The sequence below is a fragment of the Nothobranchius furzeri genome, chromosome 10 (assembly GCF_043380555.1).
Source record: "Nothobranchius furzeri strain GRZ-AD chromosome 10, NfurGRZ-RIMD1, whole genome shotgun sequence".
NCBI classification, from domain to species: Eukaryota; Metazoa; Chordata; class Actinopteri; order Cyprinodontiformes; family Nothobranchiidae; genus Nothobranchius; species Nothobranchius furzeri.
The window spans coordinates 43,608,127-43,631,192 of record NC_091750.1 but is presented as its reverse complement, the minus strand read 5'-3'; the positions used below and the strand labels follow the sequence as shown (position 1 = coordinate 43,631,192).

General features: G+C 43.8%; 1 protein-coding gene across 1 annotated transcript; it reads left to right on the top strand.

Moving 5' to 3' along the window:
* The first annotated feature begins 7,683 nt into the window (after positions 1-7,683).
* On the top strand, positions 7,684-22,795 carry exoc3l2a (exocyst complex component 3-like 2a). The gene is made up of 13 exons (XM_015960624.3): positions 7,684-7,809; positions 9,468-10,033; positions 10,642-10,859; positions 11,206-11,956; positions 12,067-12,181; positions 12,251-12,361; positions 12,459-12,559; positions 12,782-12,892; positions 12,994-13,129; positions 14,116-14,238; positions 14,347-14,502; positions 15,826-15,947; positions 22,251-22,795. Exons 2-13 carry the CDS (start codon positions 9,492-9,494, stop codon positions 22,561-22,563), a joined length of 2,799 nt encoding a protein of 932 aa, XP_015816110.1. The 5' UTR covers positions 7,684-7,809; positions 9,468-9,491; the 3' UTR covers positions 22,564-22,795.
* The last annotated feature ends 271 nt before the right edge of the window (positions 22,796-23,066 follow it).

Genomic DNA, 23,066 nt, shown 5'->3' with positions numbered 1-23,066 from the left:
GAACATTAGCTCTTCATTGTGATTGTAATAGCTTTCATCACCTCCAGGTGGCAGCAAGTCATAGCAAGCACTGTGAAACTTGGAGCTGCCACAGGTCATGCTCATGGTTTATGTGAGGCATTCTCATGAAGAAATAAGTACATTTTGTTTATTTATCACAGACACTGAATCACAAAGTGCTTCACAAAGAATAAAACATAAAGATATCAAAATAGAATAGATCAACATCAGAAAAAATAAAGCAAAACAAATGAAAATGATTACAAATTTGAGTTAAAAATAAGAAAACAAAAGATTTCTGTAAAAGCAGCTTTAAATAAAAGGGTCTTTAGCTGTTTTTTAAAAGTGTCCAGACTGCCAGTACTACGTAAGGATAAAGGAAGACCATTCCAAAGTCAGGATGCAACAGTCTGGAAGGAGCGATCACCTCAACTTTTATATCTGGTCTCTGGAACTTCCAGAAAAGGGGTGTTAAACATACGGCTCACGGGCCGGATCCGGCCTGCAAACAATGAAATACGGCCCGCGAGATGGTTGTGTAAACTTTATTTTCATACTTTACAATGTAGAGTGAAAATAAACCCTAATTTTTCAATTAAAAAAACTGCTGTTGCCAGTATGTCCATTAGATGTTGAAATAGGCATTGTGTTACGCAAGCAAGCCATTTATCCTCAGCCAGAGCAAGTACATAAACCAAGTGCAACAGATGTTCTGACGAGCTACTTTGTTTTGCCCTCGATATCTAATCCAGTGTCTACATTTTGTGCTTCAGCCCAAGATGTCTCTGTCAAAAAGGAGAAAAGTGGACACAGAGTGCAGGTTGTTCCAAGAAAAATGGACGTCCCCTATTTTTTCACAGAAGTGAACAGAAAAGCTGTATGTTTGGTGTGTTCACAGCATATTATATAAACATACTTTATATAATCTTCGTCGCCATTATGTGAGTCTTCATTGCGAAAAATATGACAAATTTGAAGGACAGCGGAGAAGTAACTGTTGGCCGGAATGAAGAAACAGCAGTCTGCGTTTACTCGGCTAAGATATCAGTGATGCTGCGGTGAAAGCTAGCTACCTGATTGCTAATGAAATTGCAGTGGTGTCAAAACCATTTAGTGAGGGGGAATTTGTAAAAACGTGCATGATGAAGGCAGCAGAGATTTTGTGCCCTGAAAAGTGCCAAGCTTTTGCAAATATCAGCCTGACCAGAAACACAACTGCAGACAGGACTTCTGATATTTCAGCGGATTTGGACAGCCAATTGAAGGAAAAAGTAAAGTCCTTTATTGCTTTTTCAGTTGCTATTGATGAAAGCACGGACATTACAGATGTTGCTCAACTGGCGATTTTCATCCGCGGAGTTGATGACACGTTGGCCGTCACGAGGAGTTTGTTGAGCTGGTGCCCATGACGGATACAACAACAGCAGCTGATATTTTCACCACACTCATTGGAGCGCTGGACAGGGTTGGAGTGCAATGGTCCTGTGCTGGAAGCCTCGCTACAGATGGTGCACCCTCAATCACGGGGAGAAAAGCAGGTGTTGTGACAAAGTTCAGCGAGAAAATGCAATCTGCAAATGGAGGGGATTTTTGGACTTTTCACTGTGTTTTGCACCAAGAAGGTTTGTGTTGCAAGTCATTAAAAATGGATAACATCATGAAAGTGGTCACCCAAACTGTTAATTTCATCCGATCCAGAAGCCTGAATCACCATCAGTTTCACAGCCTTCTCAGAGAGAACGAACACATCTATAGCCTGCCATTCCACACTGAGATAAGGTGGTTAAGCCGAGGTGCCGTGCTGAGGCGTTTCTATGATTTACGAGAAGAAATTAAACAATTCATGGAAGAAAAATGCAAACCAGTGTTAGAATTTCGTTCTGCAGAGTGAGTGCAGGACCTTGCATTTATGGTGGATGTTACAGAGCACCTTAATAACTTGAACAAACAGCTGCAAGGCAAAGTTGTCACACAGTATTACGACTGCGACTACGTTCTTTCAAGTTAAAGCTGTCTTTGTGGGAGATGCAACTCGCTGTTAGGGACGCAACTCACTTCCCCGTCTGAAAAAAGTGTGTGCATCCCAACATGAAGCCGGCATGAAGCGGCTCAAAGATAAAATAACGGGACTGTTGAGGGAGTTTGAGCTACACTTTCAGATTTTTGGTGAACTTGAGAAGGACTTCCAAATTTTTTGGTCCCCATTCACAGTGAATACCTCTGGTCTCCCCGCCAGCACCCAACTTGAAATAATAGACTTGCAGCGTGACTCGGATTTGAAGGGCAAATTTGCCACAGCTGGCTTGGACAAGATTTTTCAAAACCTTTTACCTGGTTACCCCAACTTGACAGCTCTTGCTGCAAAACTGTTGAGCATGTTTGGAACCACTTATCTTTGTGAGCAAGTTTTCTGTGTAATGAGTATGAATAAAACAAAGCTGCGCTCAAGGCTCACACACAAGAACTTGAATCACATCCTGCCAAGTTGGCTGCCACTCAGGATTTGACTTCTGATATTTATGTGCTGGTGAAAGCTAAAAGATGTTAAGCAAAGTGAGTCAAATATACTTTAAGTGCTGCATGAAACTGATCTAGCATGTGATCTGTAAGCTCTTTGATTCCCTAAGGAAGGTATATCTATTAATTTTTTTTTGTTTTTCAAATTTTCTAGTACACTTCAGGTGTTTTATTAACAGTGATTCTGTTTTAATATTCTCATATTATGATTTACTTGGCCAATAGGGACAGAGGTGTTAACAAACCTCAGAACATCACACCTTCTTTCAGACAGAAGGTTCTCTGATTTGTGGGTAAGAACTTCTCTATGTGCATGAAATTACTTTAACTTTATCTTATGAACATTATGTATGAGTGTAGATAACGATTCACTCGTTAAACCAAACATTACTGATCATAACATCAAAATGTTTCACTGTAATATTAAAATTAATTTCAACCTTATTAACTTAGGCACAGATTAATGAAAACATTTCATTTGACCATATTGTTCATTTCATTTCATTATTAATTAACTCATTTTAGCTGAAAATGTTCACTTTTATTCAGAGGCATGAGACAATGAGACAATATGTTATCATATGTTAATAGAGCTGTTGCCTTGCAGCAAGAAGGTCCTGGGTTCGCTTCCCGGCCTGGGATCTTTCTGCATGGAGTTTGCATGTTCTCCCTGTGCATGCGTGGGTTCTCTCCGGGTACTCCGGCTTCCTCCTACAGTCCAAAAACATGACTGTTAGGTTAATTGGTCTGTCTAAATTGTCCTTAGGTGTGAGTGTGTGATTGTTTGTCCTGTGTTTTTTAAGGATAGGTTCGATAACTGCATGTTTGAAAACAAATGGTACAGAGCCAGGTTGTAGAGATAAATTAATAAAATCTACAATACATGAGCCAATTTGGTCAAACATCCTGATTAACAAGGTAGTAGGGATAATGGCAAGGGAACATGAGGTTGGTTTCATGTGTTTCTGAATGTCAAATGCCCTGGAAATCTACAGGGGTAAGGACAGACCATGATTGGGAGGAAGGAGGTTGGATGGGAGAGTAGGAAGTAGATGGGGTGAAAAGCTTGCCCTGATATTTCTGATTTTATTCTCAAAGAATGCTAGAAAGTTGTTACAGTCAGACCTTGAGTAAACAGGTGAGTAAAGAGGGATGTGAGGTGAAACAATCTGGTTTATGGTGTCAAACAGGACTTTAGAGTTATTTTTGTTTACAGCAATCAGCTGAGCAAAGTAAGCTCTGTTGTCAGTGACAGAATCCTTAAAAGAAGCTAGAGCGACTGCCAAAATCCTCAGTGCTTATCCTGCTTGATCGATTGGCTGCATTGGACACAGTCAACCATGGCTTCCTTTCGTCCATACTCTCTAGCATGGGCATCACAGGGGAAGCCTGGTTTGAATCACACCTAACAGGACAATCATTCAGTGTATCTTGGCTCAGACAATCTTCTGCTGTTCACCATCTTACCACAGGAGTCTCCCAGGGCTCTGTACTAGGATCTATTCTCTTTGACATATACACCACCTCACTGGGTGAGATCATTCGATTGCATGGCTTCTCCTACCACTGCTATGCCAACGACACCCAGCTCTGTCTGTCATTCCCGCTGGATGACCTCACAGTCTCTGCACGAATCTCAGACTGTCTTTTTGACATATCAAGATGGATGAAGTCCAACCGTCTCCAACTCAACCTCTCTCAAACAGAATAACTTGTCATCCCAGCGAAACCATTCATACAGCACAATATCTCAATTCAAAATGATTCCCTACATCTGGCTCCTTCAAAGGCACTTTGAAATTTGGGTGTTGTGAGTGATGACCAGCTGACCTTTAAAGATCACGTTACCTCTGTTGCTTGTTCATGCTGCTTCACACTGTATGACAAACGAAAGATCAGACCATACCTAACACAATTAGCCACGCAGCTCCTGGTGCAATCACTGTCATCTCCCTCGTTGACTACTGCAAACTGGTCTTCCAATCTTGCTGCCACGTCTCCTTAAGAAATAAATAGTGCAACTTTTCTCTGATGAACAGCTCATTTAAAATAAAGGATTTGTTTTAAATGGAGCAGGCATTTAACAGGGCATGCTGAACTGAATCCTGGAGAACGTTTGTCTTCTTAAACAGCAAGTCACCCCCAAATCAACTTTTTTTTCCTGATAAACTATATAAATGTGTGTCTAATCGTGCTGCAGACATGTGTAGTCAATAGTTTTGCACTTTAGTGTATTTTAGTAAAAATTACAATTTTCTGCCTAAAATTGTCAGTGTTGTGCCGTTGTCGGGAAAAAACTGTACACTGCATTAGAATTTAAATCTGCCATCTCTATTGGCTAAGAGGTACCCTAGAACGTTAGCTGGTACCATATGATGTCACAATGTCGTCGTGAGCTTGTGTGTGTGTGTACAGTGATCCCTCGCTACTTTGCGGTTGGTTTATCGCGGATTCACGACATCGCGGATTTTTTCTTTGGAGCCTTATTCAAGGGAAATTCGCTGATTCGCGGTATTTTTCACCGATTCGCGGTATTTTTCTATACGAAATATCAAGAAATTCTTGTTTTTTTCCATCAATTTCATCATAAAATGCACTTTTTGTAATAAAACTATAAAAAAAACCAAGTAAAAAAAATTTTCTTGAGTTTTACCCACAAAAAGAGAATGTGATCATACGATAATTCAATATAGTACTGTATGTCAGACTGGTCGGCTGGATTCGGGAGTTGAGCTTGTAGTGAGCGTGGTTTCACGGACATGGAAGTGAGAGCGTCGGTGAAACGCCGGCTCACGATTTAATCTAGGAAACCCCCGAGCGTTCGAGTGTCAACAAAGTGACACGGAAATGCCGGGCTTTCCAGAAGTAAGTAAGATAACTTACTACGAGCTGATAGTTCGTGGGATGGATCGGTAGGTTGGAAACTCTGATCATAAATCTGAAGAAACGATGATTGAGTGGTGAGCTGGAAAGGCGACTTCCGTTTATAGCCGCGGTTTGTGACAGATGCGACGTGGAGGGAATCCCCGCGAGGGGCATGCTGGAAGTTGTGGTCCATAGTGGAGGCCGGCTAGCTGGAAGAGGCTGGCCTGGGAACTTGGGTTCTGACACTGTACTGTAAATATGGTGTCCCTACTTCGCGGATTTTCACCTAGCGCGGCCAGGTCTGGAACGCAACTACCGCAATAAACGAGGGATCACTGTATTTGTTAGTGGCTCCGACCTCTCGGTCTGCTAGGAAACAGCTTTTGTTGCATTTTTCAAACAGGAAGTGGGAGTGGAGTAATACTCTGGTAGGGGGTGACTTGCTCTTGTGTGTGTGTCTGCTCTGTCTTCTCCATCCCCAGTGAGTCGTGGAGGATGGCTGCTTATACTGAGCCAGGATCCTCTGGAGGTTTCTTCCTGTTAAAAGGGAGTTTTCCTCTCTACTGTCGCTAAATGCTTGCTTAGTATGAGGACTGCTGTAAAGTCTCTGACACTAGTCAGTGACTTGATGCAACCTGCTGGGTTCCTTATATAGGAAACATTTTACTGATTGGCTTAATGAACTGACCTGTATTGGAATGTTTTATTATGTGAAATGCCTTGAGATGACTCTTGTTGTGATTTGGCGCTATATAAATAAACTTGAATTGAATATAAATTAAATGTCTTTCTGTCTCACATAGAAATAAATATTTATAAATGAGAGAGACTTAAGCACTAAAACCTTTTCAGATCACATAACTGACCATCTGAACATAGATTCTCCTCCTCACTACCTGCATGTGTAATCTCCTCCTCCTCCTTCTCTCTGATGCAGGAGGAGGAGGAGGAGAAGGAGAAGCCTATTCTTCATCTCCTGCAGCTCATCCTGCTCCCATCGCTCTAACAGGCTACAGGATCAGCAGCTGCTTAATGCAAACACATCGTATGATCATGTTTTGTGAGATTACTGACTGATGTTTTTAGATCTGTGAATGATAAAAAAACAACTCAAACCAAGTTGATGGACTGAGATAACATTTCCCACAAAGCTGTGCTGAGACATAGACCAGTCTGTGTACTGGGAGACAGGAAACATGGAAATGTTTTCATGTTTCCAAGCATTATGCAGATATTTATTTAATGATTTTTAAACAATTATCACTCTAACTGCTAACACACACATACACACACAGGCGCGCACACACACACACACATACACACACACACACACACACACACCGGCACATGCACACAGAGACACACACATGCATGCACACGAGTTTGTTTTTCTGTCCAGTAACTGCATTAATGCCTAACCCTAGAACAGAACCAAAGTGAGGACCAGCAAAAATCCCTCACTTTGGTTCTAAGGTCCTCAGTTTGCAGGTAAAAAGCTTGCCATTGGTCCTCACTTTGATGTGTAGTACACACACACACACACACACACACACACACACACACACACACACACACACACACACACACACACACACACACAAACACACAAACACGCACACACACGCGCGTGGTGGAAGCTGCTCTGGCCTTGAAGCTGCTCAGTTGCAGCAGCGTTGAGTCACTGTAGTTCAGCTCGGAGCACTGTACTTAAAGTCTTCCGGTGAGGATAAAAGTCCCGCTGATGGAGGAGGGATGGAATTTCTACTCAAGGTCGTTGGCAAAGACTCAGCTTGGGTTTGTTTTCTACAAAAATCAGTCGATCAAACAGAACGTGAAGTGTGCCAACCCTCTGAACTGGGCAGTTACTGAGTTTGGTGCAATAAGGGGGTGGGGGGTGGGGTGGGGGTCCCCCAGAGTACGTGTGTGTGTGTGTATGTGTGTGGGGATGCTTGGTGATGTAGGTGAAGGGGTGGGGTGGGGGTGAGGGTGGTGGGCTTTCCTCAGGAAAACATATCACCTTCCACCACAATGGAGAGCGTCAGGAAGCTGCAGGCGGCTGCATTGCTCTCTTGAGTCACCCAGAAGTTTGAGGCGCAATCTCACACTCATCAGTCTCTCTCTCTCTCCCTCTCTCTCTCCCTCTCCCTCTCTCCCTCTCCCTCTCCCTCTCCCTCTCCCTCTCCCTCTCCCTCTCCCTCTCCCTCTCTCTCTCTCTCTCTCTCTCTCTCTCTCTCTCTCTCTCTCTCTCTCTCTCTCTCTCTCTCTCTCTCTCTCTCTCTCTCTCTCTCTCTCTCTCTCTCTCTCTCTCTCTCTCTCTCTCTCTCTCTCTCTCACACACACACACACACAATCTCTACAGCCTGGCAGCTCACTTGGCCCACACATTCCAGGATGACTCTGTTCTGAAACACAAGGAGCCTTCACCAGGTGAGTGTCCCGCTGTGCTCTCGGAGAGTCCTGGTTTCTGTGTGCTGACTTGTTTCTTTAATTTAAGCGTCTAACAGAAACAGAATGCTGCTGCAGGTCGTTCATTCCCACTGCAGTAAGACTGTAACTCACAGTTTAACACTTGCTGGATTAGACCTTTTCACGCTAACATCAGAGTCATATTCAGTACCTGTGCAATACCCGGATGCACAATTATGAGTGTGTGTCCTTTATGCTGTTTTTTCTTGGAAACTAAAGTTTTCTATTTATATTCTTCATTTTAATTGCTGAAGGTAACAATAATATCCTGTTTTTCTCTGTGCTGCTTTTAGAAGTGGATTTCCCCACTCCATTCTATCATGCTAATGTTTTGCCCTCATTGCCAATAATTTTGTTCTGTAAAGAGAGAGAACCCATTCATTTGGTTCTTTATTTTCTGTAAAGAGGAACTTTTATTGAAATATACCAGAAAAATCTAAAAAATTGGACAATTCCTGTCTGTAGATTTTTGTCTGCTTCTGTAAGAGCCCTGTTGGCCCATGGGGACAAAGTACTAAATCCACCGTTCAATACAGAAAACAGATCAAAATATCTGATTAAAATGAATTTGTGTGAAACAAAAGGGTAAGAGATGAGATCTCATGAGTGTTTTCAACTCCAGTTTTCAGATTTGATGCTTTTAATTTCCTCAACATTGAAAACAATATTCACAGTAGTAAGAAACTTAACTCTGGTTTTAAAAAGTCCGTAAAAAGTTTGTTCCAACTGAAAAGCTGCTCAGAATGAGAGGCTGTGTGGATGAGCACGGTCAGTGTGAGATTAGAGGAATAATCCCTGTAGATAATTCATAAGTGTTCAGATTTAACACCAGATCTGTGATCTCTGATTTAGATTACATGTCGACAAAAAAAATCTTACTTATGTGAGAAAAGTTTATAAATGTTGTGAAAAGTTCCATTAATTTCCTCCATTTTGCTCCAGCTCCATCTTCTCCATCAGAGCTCACTTATCAGGGACAAAATGTATCGAGCTTCTTCTGATCGAGGACACGAGCTGTGGTCAAAACCACATTTGGACGTAGAAACAGCAGCCTGTGAAGATAGTGTGTGTGTGTTTCCTCCCACAGTCCACAGACATTCATGCTAAGTTAAGGACAGATTATAAAACAGCAGAAATTCTGAGGAAGAGAGAATTGTCGTTTTGTCTTCATTCTAGCCCGAGAAGAGCCGTGTCCCTTCAGAAGTCCCTCTGTCCTCATGGCACAGAGAAGAGACAAAATCCACCGTTGGCTTTAGCTTCTGTTTTCTGCATCGTGTTTCCAGTTCCAGCTGACACTGATGAATAACATTAATGCCACTTGATCTCAACAAGCACAAAACCAGTCTGCAGCTTTTTAGGTCAAACTGAAATTTATGGTATTTTAAATTATTTTTTGCAATAATGGTTTTATGGTTTCATAAATTTCATTTGTAAACATTGATAAAAGCCATTTAGATCAAAATCTCCAGACTTTGTTTTGTGTGATACCACCTGACGGAAATATTTAAAAGATGCATTTTTCTATTCTAAAGATGGAGTTATCTGTTTCTAAATAGAACTGATTGAAACGAGTCGTTGATTTGTTGAATATTTTATTCTGACTTACTTTTCTTCTGCAGTTTGTTAAAGTCTCAGTTGCAATCATGCCCATTCTGAAGAAACTCCCAGGAAGATCCAAAAGCTGCAACGAGTTTCCACGAGTGAACGGTGAGCTGATTCTGCCTCGACTGGACCTGGACCTGAGGGGCTTGAATGATCTCAATGACCTGAAGGAGCTGAATGACCTGAAAGACCTGAAGAACCTAAACCCGTTTGAGGATGTGGACCTAGATGAGGATGAGCGGAATGGAGGCGACATGGGTCTGGTCATGGGGGACTTCAGAGGGACCCTCCAGCTCAGGTCCTCCCGTGATGGAGAAGAGGAGGAAAACGAGGTGAATGCAGAGAGGCACGGCACAGGGAACCCAAAGGGGAAGCCACTCAGGGGGACTCTGGAGCGAATCTGTGGGGTGTCACCCTTCAAAACCCTCGGGAAACTGGGGAAGGGTCTCCGCATATCAGGACGAAATATGTGGGGTGGCAATTCACCGCACGGCCACCCTGGAGACTCCAACACACTCCCAGCAGAGAAGGAGAAGAGAAGGGGCCCAAGAAGAGGCTCTGAGGGGATTATGACCCTGCTTCGGTGAGAAGGAATCCAAATGTTGCAGATATTTGTGAAGAATCTGAACATTTCTCCTTTGTTTAGAGTTTAAATGCAGAAAAAGTGTTAAATTTTCCGTTTGCTTGACAGTGATAATCTGAAGATTTAACCTAGAGCAGCCATTAAACTTCTGACACGAGCTCTTCTTCGTCTGTGCATGCACTTATTTAATAATTTGTCTAAAAACTATAAAAACCTGTTAATCAAGAAAGAACACAGTTTGTTTTGCTACTCATTCCTTTTACAACTCAGAGTCCCAGACAAGTGAAAAGGGAATCCCTTCTCAGCGTCGCTTTTCAGCTGCAGTTTCTGAGGGATTATGTCATGTGCTAACAACAAGAGAAGCTCTTTTGTTTTTCACTGGCAAACAGTGTAATAGCTCAGTGAATGGTACTATTTTTATCTGAGGTTTCCATTCTCCTCAGCAGCCCCGTTTAGCAGATCTGTGAATATGTTGCATTCCAACAATAGCTGCAGCTATGAGTCTACAGAACAATACAAGCCCTCTGCAGACCGATTGTTCCTATTTCTGGTTTTAGGTCCTTGAAGAGGAATTAAAACTCTGGTGTTGTTGTTGTGATGCTCTGCAGCTTCACGGGTCGCCACAAGGAGGAACGCAGAGAGAGCCTGCCCTGTGGGGACCTGAGCACCGAGCTGGACCCCGAGGGGTCCAGACGACCCTCCTTCCTCAGAATCGTCAGTCTGGGAAAGCTGAAGAGAGAATCCATGTCAGACAAGACTTCCCAAGAGGCTGACGAGGAATCAGTGGAGGAAGAACCAGTGGTGAAAACGCGGGAGCCCTTGTCAGGTATGAGTCAAGGAAACAGAATCAGTTCTTTGTCAAGCTTTGTGCGCCTTTCCTGTCAGCCCAAAGCAACTTTCTAATTAGGCTGAGTGGTCCCCAGATCACCATGCTCACTCACCAGCAGGCTGTGAGATCAGGAAATAACTCCACTTCCTCCAACCCCAGGTCTTTGGAAACGTTTAAGCAGGCTTTCTCCATCCTTGCTGGGACAGAAGAACAAACAGAATGAGGAATGAGTGGTCCAGCTTGTGGGCTGACGCGCACAGCTGGACCATAACCTCTCTGGTTACTGAATCTTCTGATGCTGAAACAATGTCTAGTCTTTAGTTTCTTCTCATGTTTCCAACAGTTCTGGAAATTCTTCAGCTGGTCAACCACAGAGACCTTCTCCTGGCTGACACCCACATTCAAGAACTGGAGCGAGAGTGTGAGCTTCTGTCTCTGCTGCCCACCCCAGCCTCGCCCACCATCACCCCTACCTTGAATCCCAGTACCCCTCCTGGAGGAATCTTGTTTTCATCTTCATCACTGGATGAATCAACGAGCTCTAATGCAACACTAGACTCAAGCAGAAGAAAGGCTAAGGATGTGGAGCTTTTGTACGAAGCCTTGCAGAGGGAGATGTGGGACGTGGTGCGAGAGTCGCTCCGTCAGCCCAGTGCTGGTCCCAACCTCGGTCTGGTGGTGTTAGTAATCCAGCAGGAGGAACATGCTGATGCTACCTGGGCTCTGAGGGAAGAGACCAGGACTGAGCGCCTGAGCACACACATCCAACCTAACCAGCGTCCTCGTCGGCTGAAGGTGAAGTGGAGGCAGGCGGTGGCAGAAGCTGCAGACTGGAGCCTGCCTCATCAGGTGGACACCCAAGCCGGCCAGCTGGCCTCGTACCTGGAGCGTCTGAGGAGCAGGATGGTGGATGATCTGGATGCAGCCAGGAGAAATGCTGTGTCTATTTACCCAGAAGAGTTTGCAGCCTTCCAGGTGTACATAGAGAGTTACCACCGAGCTGTGGCTAAGCGTCTTCGGACCATCACCAGTGGGCCTTTGCAGATCACAGATGTCTACTCACTACTAGACTGGTTCTACAACATTTACAACAGGTGTGTGTGTGTGTGTGTGTGTGTGTGTGTGTGTGTGTGTGTGTTGTTCCAGTCCAACAACATGTCTATGTCAGATCAACCTATAAAGTCTATTATGAACATTCCACCAGGGATGTCCTGGGAACCATTGGCACCACCACGTCCATAAACTATGCTGCACTGGAGCCCATTCTTCCTCAGGAGACGGTGGACAAGCTTGAAGAAGACTGCATCAGTATAGTCAAGGTGAGAGAATGAGTCTTCTCAGAAACACTGACCAGCAGCTTCATTTCCATCTCACTCCCTATGTTTCAGGATAAGGTAACAACAGAGCTGATCCAGGTTCTGGATGAGGAGGAGAGGCGATGGGCCCAGACTCTGCACATAGAAGAGTACCAGTCCCACCTGGCCCAGTCTGTGATCCAGGTAGTCCCACTATGACTCAGAGATTCACCCGCCACCTTGGTGAACTTGTGTTTGATAAGCGCAGCTTAATCACCAGCTCTGTATTTTCCACTTCCAGAGGTTGAAGGTGGACCTGGACAGATCCACAGCTGTGAGTCAGTTTCTCGGGGCAAGAGTGGCTCGCTGTAGTCTTATCGGACTGGCTGACTTTCTCTATAAGTGAGTACTTGTCCAGAGGAAAACACACTCAGAGCTGTGCTCAGTTTAATAAGCATACTGGAGTAGCATTCAGAAGATCAATAGGACTGATGTTTATCTTCCACGGCCTCTTACTGCTGACCAACACCTGGTGCTCTGGTCCAGCTCAGATAGAGATGTCTGCCCTAGGACATTAACGCGTCTTGCTTACAGGAGACTTTAACACAACCTCCATGTTTCCAGTTTCCAGAGGAAGATGGAAATATTTCATGATACTCAGGCCGAGTTTGGAGATCGAGGAGATGGATACATGTCTAGGACCATAGCTCTAGTCAACTGCTGCCCTCCGTTCAGGTAAAAGCAAACACTGGCAATGTGTTTATCTTTTACGTCTGTACTGATGGACATGGTAGCTGTAAATACCCATTACTGGATACGTGTTGTGTGACCTGCAGGTCCTTTGTGGAGCGTTGTGGGCAGTGTGACCCACAGGGGAGCGAGGAGTCCGAACAGAGAGCTAACTCCTCGCTGGATCGCGTCATCAACCAGTCAGTGAGGGTTCTGACGGACCGGCTGTTCGAGCACATCAGGGTGAGAGCAAACCTCCCTCCTGTTCAAGTTTCCTTTTTCTATTTTAAGGAAAACCGTTCAGAGCCGATATCTTACCCAAGTTTCTTTAAACTTTCAGTTGTAGAACACTAAGACTTAAGGACAACGGTAGCAGATTAGTTAAGTGCCCATCTTTTAACCAGCGGGTTGAAGGTTTGAGCCCCGTCTGTTGGAGTTGTTGTGTCCTTGGGCAAGACACTTAACCCTCCTCACTTGCTGGTGGTGGTCAGAGGGACTAGTGGTGCCAGTGTTCAGCAGCCTCACTTCCATCAGGGGAGCTGTGGCTACGTTGTAGCTCATCACCACCAGTGTGTGTGCATGTGCATGTGTTTGTGTTATAAAGTGCCTTGGGGGGTTGTAGAAACCTAGAAGATACCATGAACCATTCACTCAGCAGTCATGAGCCACAGGAGTCTTTATAAATATCCAAACACCATCATCACCCTTAAGAAGAAGAAACTCTTTTATACAGTTCTTCTCAAGATTAAACTCACAAGGCGCTTGACAAGAACAAAAATTAAAAAAATCAGAATTGAAAAGATAAACTATTATCATAAAATTGGGAAAAGTTTAAAATAGCGGTTAAAAATTTGTGAGAAAAAAAATAAAGAGGTTATTCAGTGGATCTCGGGAAAGGCAGAAACAAAGAGCTGAATAAGGAGAGGGTAGTGATGAAGGTAATGCAATAGCCAGCTTGAACAGCTTCTTAAAGGAGACCACTGAGTCCACTGATCTCAGGCTCAGGGGGAGAGAGTTCCAGAGTCTGGGGGCAGCAGCAGATGATCTGTCACCTTTGGTCTTTAGCCTGGTGCTGCACAACCAGTAGGCTTTGGTCACTGTGAAGCCGTGATGGGTTTCTGACACCCTGTAACTGTTGTGGTCTTTTGGCTAACAAATCAATCAAATTTTCAATTTCCAAATCCCAAACAGAAATCTGTTAATCTGGGTTTCATTCACTGTTCCTGCAGCCGTTCTTTGACAAACTGATAAGGAGAAAATGGTTGAACAACATTGAAGCATTTGAAGCAATTGAAGCTGGCATCAAACAGCACTTCAAAAAGTTCAAAAGGATGGATCCTCCTCCATATCAGGTAAAAGCAGTCTTCTTCATCAGACTTTATGGAATGAGTGGCATGTACTCCACAGAAAATGACTGAATTTAAATGTGGCGAATCAGTGCTTACTGTTGCAATGCACAGACGCTGGTAGGAGAGGTGCACAGACGCGTCCTGGTGGAGTATGTCCGGGCCATCATGAGGGGACGAATCATTTGTACATCCTCAAAGATGAGGAAGAGGATGGCCTTCCGTCTGCAAGATGAGGCTACACAGCTAAAAAGACTTTTCAAAGACCTGGTGAGTCTGGCTCTTCAGATTTAAACCCCCTCAGACAGATCCAGAGACAGATCCAGAGACAGAGACAGATCCAGATCCAGAGTCAAAGTCAGAGTCAGAGACAGAGACAGAGACAGAGACAGAGACAGAGTCAGAGTCAGAGACAGATCCAGAGACAGAGACAGATCCAGAGACAGTCAGAGATAGATCCAGATCCAGATCCAGAGACAGAGACAGATCCAGAGACAATCAAAGACAAATCCAGATCCAGAGACAGAGACAGAGTCAGAGTCAGAGTCAGAGTCAGAGACAGATCCAGAGACAGAGACAGATCCAGAGACAGAGACAGAGACAGATCCAGAGACAGAGTCAGAGACAGAGTCAGAGTCATAGTCAGAGACAGATCCAGAGACAGAGACAGAGACAGATCCAGAGACAGAGGCAGAGACAGAGACAGATCCAGAGACTGAGGCAGAGATAGAGAAAGAGCCAGAGACAGATCCAGAGACAGAGACAGATCCAGAGACCAAGACAGACCCAGAGACAGGGACAGAGACAGAGACACATCTAAAAGACTAAAACCATCCACATTTGAAAGTGCTGATTGTTAAAACCACAAAGCTGAGCTTGTGGCGGAAATGCAGACTCTGGTGGCTGTGAATGGAACTTGACCTTTGAACTTTGCAGGTCAGGATAAGGTCAGACTGTGTTGATGCAGGACACAGCTCTAAAAAATGGCTGCCGTCAGAGAGATGGAGATGGATGAACCGGACTTACGTTAGCACTTGCCAAGATAAGGATGAAGGTTTAGAACAAGTGGGTCTGAGGGCCTGGCATTTGCCCTCTCCATGTTTGAGTTCAAACAAGTGCCAGTGCCGGCTGACAACAGGAAAGTGGTGTGTTTGGAGGGAACTTCCTGTTAGTGTCAGCTGACTGACTTTGATGTGCCTCTGGGATGGCCTTGGTGGCCTTCCTTGCCAAGGAGCTGCTGTGGAAACTGGGAACACTGGAGCAGGGGTGGGGGGAGGATGAGGTTTAAACAGTTGTGTAAAAGCATTGTTATTTTTAGTGAATACCAAGGCAGAGATAGCTTCGTTCTCTTTTCCTGAATACTTGAAGTGAAAACAAAAACTGGGAAGGCTCTTCACTGGTGGATCAAACGTTTGACTTCTGACCTGAAGAGGCATTAATCTGTGTTTCCTCTGAAGATGGGATCTCCACATCGCTTGGTATTCTTTTACATGGAAAACATGCTTGCACCAACCCACAGCGATAACACAAATCAAGATTTATTTACACATTGGAACATTTTCTAGTCAAACTTTTGTCTTTTTTCTGCTTCAGGAGTCCAACGCCTCCTGGTTGGACGCCATCATCAGCCATTTAGCTGACATCATCCTCCTTGAGGACACCCCCTCCATCCAAATGGAGGTGGCTGTCCTGGTGAAGGAGTTTCCTGATATAAGGTGAGTTTATGTCCACCCACCCACCTGGGAATCATTCCTTGAACATGACCCCACCCCCACCACCACCACCACCACTTATGCCTTTAGCTTTGTTATTTTTGGAGGAGCTTGGGTCTGTTTTGAGAATGGATGAGGCTGAGAGTCCTCTGGGAAGGGGGGGGTCCGAGCATGTTTGTGCACAGAGTCAGACTCAGGTAGATGGGTAGCAAGCAACCTATGAATGCATGTGACGCATAACTCTCTGAGGAGTAGGCAGGAAGTTACTGCTGAGTACTTCCTGTTCCTGCCACTTTGCAGGCGACAGACTGGTGCCACTCTTGGAATTAAAAATGGGAGGTGTGGAAATTGTGATAAAATACAGAACATCAGTGATGGACTCCATGTTTGTTGTTCAAAGTAAGCGACTTTCTGCCAGAAGATCAGAAGATCCAAACATTTCGGTGTTCTGTTCAGGAGTGGCATCTATTTGACACAAGTGACCATTTCTACATACGTCCAGCTCCCAAAATAAAACAACTAAAACCATTCATGGCTTATTTGACAGGAAACACTGAAGTTATTATGGGACAAATTTCAACCTTTATTTTACCAGGTAAAATATTTGAGAAGATGTTCTCATTTACAAACATGACCTGGCCAAGAGGTCTTGGAAGGAAGTGCAAAAAAAAAAAAAAAAAAAAAAAAGTTAATGAGAACAATAAAATATATATATAAAAAAACAATAAATAAATAATTAAATAGAAAACTATCAAAAATATTACAGATAAGCACAAAACAAATCAGACATAATAGGTTATCAACAGGAATTATCTGGGTATGATAAATATAGAACGTATACACATGCATGTAGGAGAATCATTACATCATACAGGGAACTGAATGTGTGTGTGAATGTATGTAAATAAGTGTGATCTGGGTGATCAACAAGAGCAGCAGTCAGTTAAAATTTGGAGAAGTTTAGATCTTAAGGTTGTAATAGGTGTCAAAGTTGCAAGTTTAAGAGTGTTTTGTCAATTGTTTCAGTCATGCTGCTGCAAAGTGGAAGACTGTAGAGCTGTTGGGGATTAAAAGCTGAATATATTCACTAGACCTAGTGTGATATCTATTATAGTCGAGGTGAAGAAGTGAGGACAGATAAAGAGATGCCTTGCCTAGAATTGTGTTGTAGACAAAAGGAAGCCAGTGATGGAGTCTCCAGGTGTGAAGGGACGGCCAGTCCACCAGTTTATAGAGATCACAGTGGTGAGTGTGGAAGGGGGCATTAGTGACAAAATGGATGGCTGAGTGATAAAGAATCCCCAGGGTTTTTAGGGCAGCGCATAACGCCATTTTGTAGATGATGTCACCATAGTCCAGAATTGGTAGTGTTGTCATTTTATCAAGGATGTGATTGGCAGCATGTGTGAAGGAGGCTTTGTTATGAAAAAGAAAAGCTAATCTTGCTTTGATTTTTGTTTGCAGATTGTTGATATGAGTGGTGAAGGATAAAGATGAATCCAGTCAGATGCCCAGTTATCTGTAGGTTGTGACATAATCAAGGGCAGAGCCATCAGCACAGCAGATCTTTGGGGATTGGATGTTTGGTTTTACCTATCAAATATTATGCATTAGGTCTTCTTGGGATTAAGAGATGGAGGTTGTGAAAGGACTGTTCAACAGAGGTGAGGCTGAGCTGAAATGTATGCTGCAGAGTTGAGAGAAGGCCCAAGTGAGTACAGAATGGTGTCATCAGCATACTGGTAGATCTGAGAACTACCAGCAGTTTTAGCAGCATCATTAATATAGATAGAAATTAAAGTTGGGCCCAAGAGGGCCCTGAGGTGCAACTCTGGAAATAGTAAGTGGTCCTGACAAGATGTTTTCAGTCCTCAGCTGCTGGACATGATTGGTGAGAAAGCTGGCAAACCAATGACAGCAAGAGGCCAATACTAGAAAGTCTGTGTAACAGGTTACTGTGGTTTACTGAGTCAAGGGCCTTAGCCAGATCAATGAAGGCCACTATGCAGACCTGCTTACTGTCTAATGCTGTGATAATATCATCAAGAACTTTCATGGTGGCTGTCACGCACCTATGTCCAGTCCGGAAAACAGATTGCAAGTCTGAAAGAATGTGGTTGGACAAGGTAGTGGTTCAACTAATTTCTCGAGAACTTTGGCTAAACATGGTAATATGGAGATGGGTCGATAGAAATTAGGGTCAGAGTCAGACCCACCTTTGAAGAGAGGAACGATAATGGCTGATTTGAAATCTGAAGGTAGATTAGAGAACTGTAGAGACAGATTAAATATTCTTGCAATGGGAGCAGCGATAATATGAGCATAGTGTCTATTCCATCAAAGCCAGCAGATTTGTTTGGATCCAGCTTGGTGAGTTCATCCTGAACTTCTGAGACAGAAGCTGTTTTTATAGGACCATAGCGTTTGCAAAACGGGATTTGCCACAGCTTCCTGGGGAGGATTTTGGCATTTATAGTAGCAAAGCTGATGCTAGAATAAAGTGCCATCAGGCACCTCTCAAACCAAGGTTTGAGCCCCGTCAAAGGGAGGTCGCTGGGCGTCCCCCCCACATGTGACGTACAGCCGGAAGACACGTCAGATTGATGAAATTTATTTTTTAGGACCTTTAGCTTTGATGTGACCTGCTTTTTGTCCCGCTTGACACTCCGCTCAGCCAGTGTTTTCACCACTGTTACGATCCAGGCTGTCTAGGGGGCCTGGGATAACAAGTGAGGACGCATGTTCTCGTGTTAAAAGTAACAAAACAACATTTATTTACATAAATATAAACTCAAAACACAGATTAACAAGACACATCAGCAGCAACGCAAAACGAGTAACAACTAAACTCTCATATTAACCAAATTAATACAAAAACCACGAAAGACCATCACATAATTTTCTAATTTCTGAGTGATGTCTTAATTAAAGCAAGCGAAGGGGTTAAGTGTCCTTTACCCCTAAAAAGGCGAACGGTTAAACACAGAGAGTTTTAAGCTCCCACCAAAGTTGTTACATAAAACTTAACTTAACAAAACCAAAAGCTGCTGAGGAGACAACAGACCAGAGAGAACCTCCCTGGCCTACTGAGGGCTGGCTGACTTTTATGTTGCTGGTCATCAGGATCAGCTGGGAGAATCTAACTGGGAGGCAATCCAGTGAGATTGGAGCCAGGTGCTGCATCTCCTCTCTCTCACACACACACACACACACACAGGAAAAACCCAAATGGCTCTGAGCCATAACACCACTCTGTCGAACAGCTGGCTGTCTCTTACTGTCCTCGTAAAAAGGCGACTAATCTGTTCGTCTGCTCGCACGGCCAAAAGCTCCATGGTCTCCGCGTCCATCCAGTTTGCCATGTTGTAGGTGGTTGAAAGATACTAGTGAGAGGCAATGTTTTTCTGTGTTTATATCCCTTCCGGCCGGCACTCGGCGCGCAGTATACTTCACTAACGCGACCACCCTCTTTTGCGGGGGGGTGGGGGGAGGGTTGGGGGGGGGCTTCCACAGTCACTCCAAAGCGATTAGCGGGGCTGACACGCATTTAGCCGTCAGAGGCAAGGAGCTCATGCGGCAATATTACTACGCGGTTAAGCGCATCAGAACCTAGTTTTATCACCTTTCCCCTTTGCCCCTTGCCACATTTACGAGACCCACAAATTTGAATTTATCACTCTGTAATGACGCGATGGTCTGTCTTATAACAGAGGCTAGAGAGAGATTTGAAGGAGAGACCAGCACTGCAGGACGGAGAAGGTTGAATAACAGGTGAGGCTGAAACAGGGTTTCGATTGGTGGGAGCTTTGGTTGAGCTGACAAAGTGTGGTTGAGAAGTGAAGCCATATGAGGTTTATCAGAAATAACATCATTGAGTACCATAGAAAGTGACAGATAGGGAGAATTCAGTTTGTTTTCCATGGATTTAATTGTTTTCCAAAACATTCTTGTATCAGTGCCACAGGTGGAGAGTTTCTCCTTATAGTAGATTTTGGCAATTCTGATTGCCTATGTGGTTTGATTTCTGCATTGTCTGAAGGCAAGGCGATCTGAAGGACACTGAGAAGAACAAGCTTTTTTCCAAAGGATGTTCTTTTGGTGGATAAGTCGCGATAATTAATGAGTGAACCAAAGACTGTAGCAATTCTTGGTCCTAAATTTTTCAGAAGGGCACGTTTATCGAGGATCTGGCAGAAAGATCTGGCAAACCAGATCTGGCAAATTAAAGCTTGTCCCAAAGTCTGTCTCATATAGAAGTCAGATAAAAGATTCAGAATTGTTAAGTTATCCAAAGCCCTTTAAGCCTGGTGCAGGTCTACTATCTTGTTTCTGTTGCCCTTTGACTGCTCTTTGGTGCTGGCCACAGTGGAGTTTGTAGTGTGAGTGAGGTTGTGGACAGGTGCCATTAATACAGGTATCGAGTGGAGGACAGAGGAACCTCTTACAGAAGTTACAGGTCTGCGAGAGTCAGAAATATTGCTCGTTTGTAGGAAACCAAATGTTTATTTTCCACAATAATAACACAACAATAATTTGCAATTAAATTAGACATAATGATTTTCTGGTTTTTTTCTCACTGTGTCTCTCATAGTTGAGGTATACCTATGATGAAAATTACAGGCTCCTCTCATATTTTTCAGTGGGAGAACTTGCACATTTGGTGGCTAACTAAATACTAGGGATGGACAATATATCGGCATCAATATCGGTATCGGCTGATGTTAGTCATTTTTTAACATATCGGTATTGGTCCGATAAATAAAACCGGGCTGATATTAACAACAAATATTTTTTCCATCTTTTCTCTATTTGTGTGCCTGTTTCAGAGGGTGAGGGGGTGATGTGTTATTGTTTAGCAATGTGAACAGTGAATGAAATAATCTCAGAACCATAAATGTGTGTGTTGTGTGTGTGTGTGTACATAATGATGTAAATTCAGCTTTAATAATTTTCATTTTATACAAAATCTGCTGATTTTAGAAGCATTAATGTCAGTATGTCGGTATCTGCAAATATCGATTATTGGCCATAACAGTGACCTTAATATTGGATATCGGTATTGGCCCAAAAATGTCATATATGTGCATCACTACTAAACACATTTTGCCCCACTATGTTCAAATGGAAAAAGACTCGGTGAATTAGCCTGACTGTCTGGAGGCTCTGGGTGTTGTGGGATGTCAGGGTTGCTGCACCCCCTCAGAGTTGGTTGGTGGACGGGGACAACACTGCGTCTATGTTCTTGGTAAAAGTTCATGATTGTTTCCACAGTGAGTTGTCTCCCATCCTGTGTGTGGTGTTCATGGAAAAGGTCTTTATGGGACACTGGAAAGGAGCGAGTCTGGTTTGGGAACCTCTGGATAATATCTCTGCATTTTGTAAATGATGTGGTTCTGTTGGCATCATCAAGCCATGACCTTCAGCGCATGCTGGGGGGTTTACAGCAGAGTATGAAGTAATCAGGATAGGCTTTGCCTCAAGCAGACAAGTTAAGGGCTGGTTTTAATAATGAGCGAAAGATTGATCTGCAGTTATGAGGATGTTGCTCCCGTCTGCGATGATTAACGAGAGGCTGAGCCAAAGCTCTCAATTTACTGACCCATCCATATCCCAACCCTCCATGTTCAGATTTATCATGACTGACAGTTGACAAGCAGCTGATATGGACCCGTTGCGTAGGGCAGCGCTAAGCCTAACAGGTCCTTCATACAGGCTAATGCTGAACGACAGTTGCATGATGCTCCACGGGACGGGGGCAGGCTTAGCAAAAAATAAAATAAAAATACTGACATGTTGTCTATGTTATATCAGAGTACAGGGAACAACTGTCACTTTTATGGATTTCTAAAAAAATAATTAATAATTAATGAAAGGGGGAGAACTCCAGATTGGAGCTTTAAACGAGACTCCAGAGGGAACCCAGAACTTACTGAAGGGATATGAAACCTCCGGGGAACACTCTGGAATTCCATCCAGAGAAATTTGCTCTAATACTCCAAAATACCCAGATCCCAGATCCACTAAGTCAGTATCAGGTCAGATTTCATGTATTAGGAATCCAGTAAAACACAAAGGAAGTACTGTCAGTCAGTATTTTGCAGATGTTCTGCTGATATTTAGTCACGAGCACACGTTTTTTTCAGGGTGGCTTGTAAAACCCACCTTTTCCTTCCCAGGAACAGAAGCAGTGACTGTTTCGGTTACTCAGAGTTATGAGAGTCATTGAGGATCAAACAGGTCTAAACTCCATTAACACCAGTCCCCTGCTCCTTCCCCTTTGTGTGCCCCCCCCCCCCCCCCCCACAGGAAGAAGCACATCTCCACCCTGCTGAATGTGCGAGGGATGATGCGTCAGGCTGACCGTCAGGAGATCCTTAACATTGTCAAAGACTTTGAAAACAGCAGTGCCTTCATCAGCCGGGATCGTGCCCTCTTTTCTGAAATCCCCATCACCTCAGAGGTGCACTGCATCAGCTTGGGTTTCCTCCGCCTCGCCATGAGCGTCTCCAACTGGTTCTCAGAGCATCGGCTCAGGAGAAAGCGCAAGACAAGATCCAGAAGCACGTCTCAATCTGCTGACAATTTGGAAGACACAAAGAAACTTCACAGAGAGGAGTAGGATACTAATGAGATGTACATGCACCAGAGAAACTTGACCTGAGGTACTGCTTGTCCTGTACATGCTCACTGACCTTACTTCATGGCACACGTTCTGTAAAAACTCAGAAGCAGAACTTGCATTTTATTAACTCACGATGATTTATATGTTTTATGTTAATCTGCTTATACAGACATTTAAAAATGGCAAAACGTATCAATATGTAACCAGTTCAGTCTTTTTAGCATTTTATTCCTCCACAAACACACGACTAGTAGATGCAACCCAGCATGTGTATCAATCTAGGTGCCTTCCTGCCACATACTGTAGTACTTCCTGATCAAAAGTAACAGACGTGCTGAGATCTTCACCAGCCATGGTTTCTGAAGCATGACTGGACTTAAATGGACTTTTTAGTAAGACACTGAGCTGGGGACCTTTCTTCAGAGACATGAGAACCTGCGACGGATGCAGCAGACGGGCTGGCCCCACAGATCCTTGGTCTCAGTAGTCTGATCTCTCAG

Excerpts from the sequence above, each read along its gene's own strand:
- exoc3l2a (XM_015960624.3), top strand. The coding sequence starts at position 9,492 with ATGCCCATTCTGAAGAAACTCCCAGGAAGATCCAAAAGCTGCAACGAG. Across the intron at positions 10,034-10,641 it reads GGGATTATGACCCTGCTTCG|CTTCACGGGTCGCCACAAGG; the intron begins GTGAGAAGGAAT and ends GATGCTCTGCAG. Across the intron at positions 15,948-22,250 it reads AAGGAGTTTCCTGATATAAG|GAAGAAGCACATCTCCACCC; the intron begins GTGAGTTTATGT and ends CCCCCCCCACAG.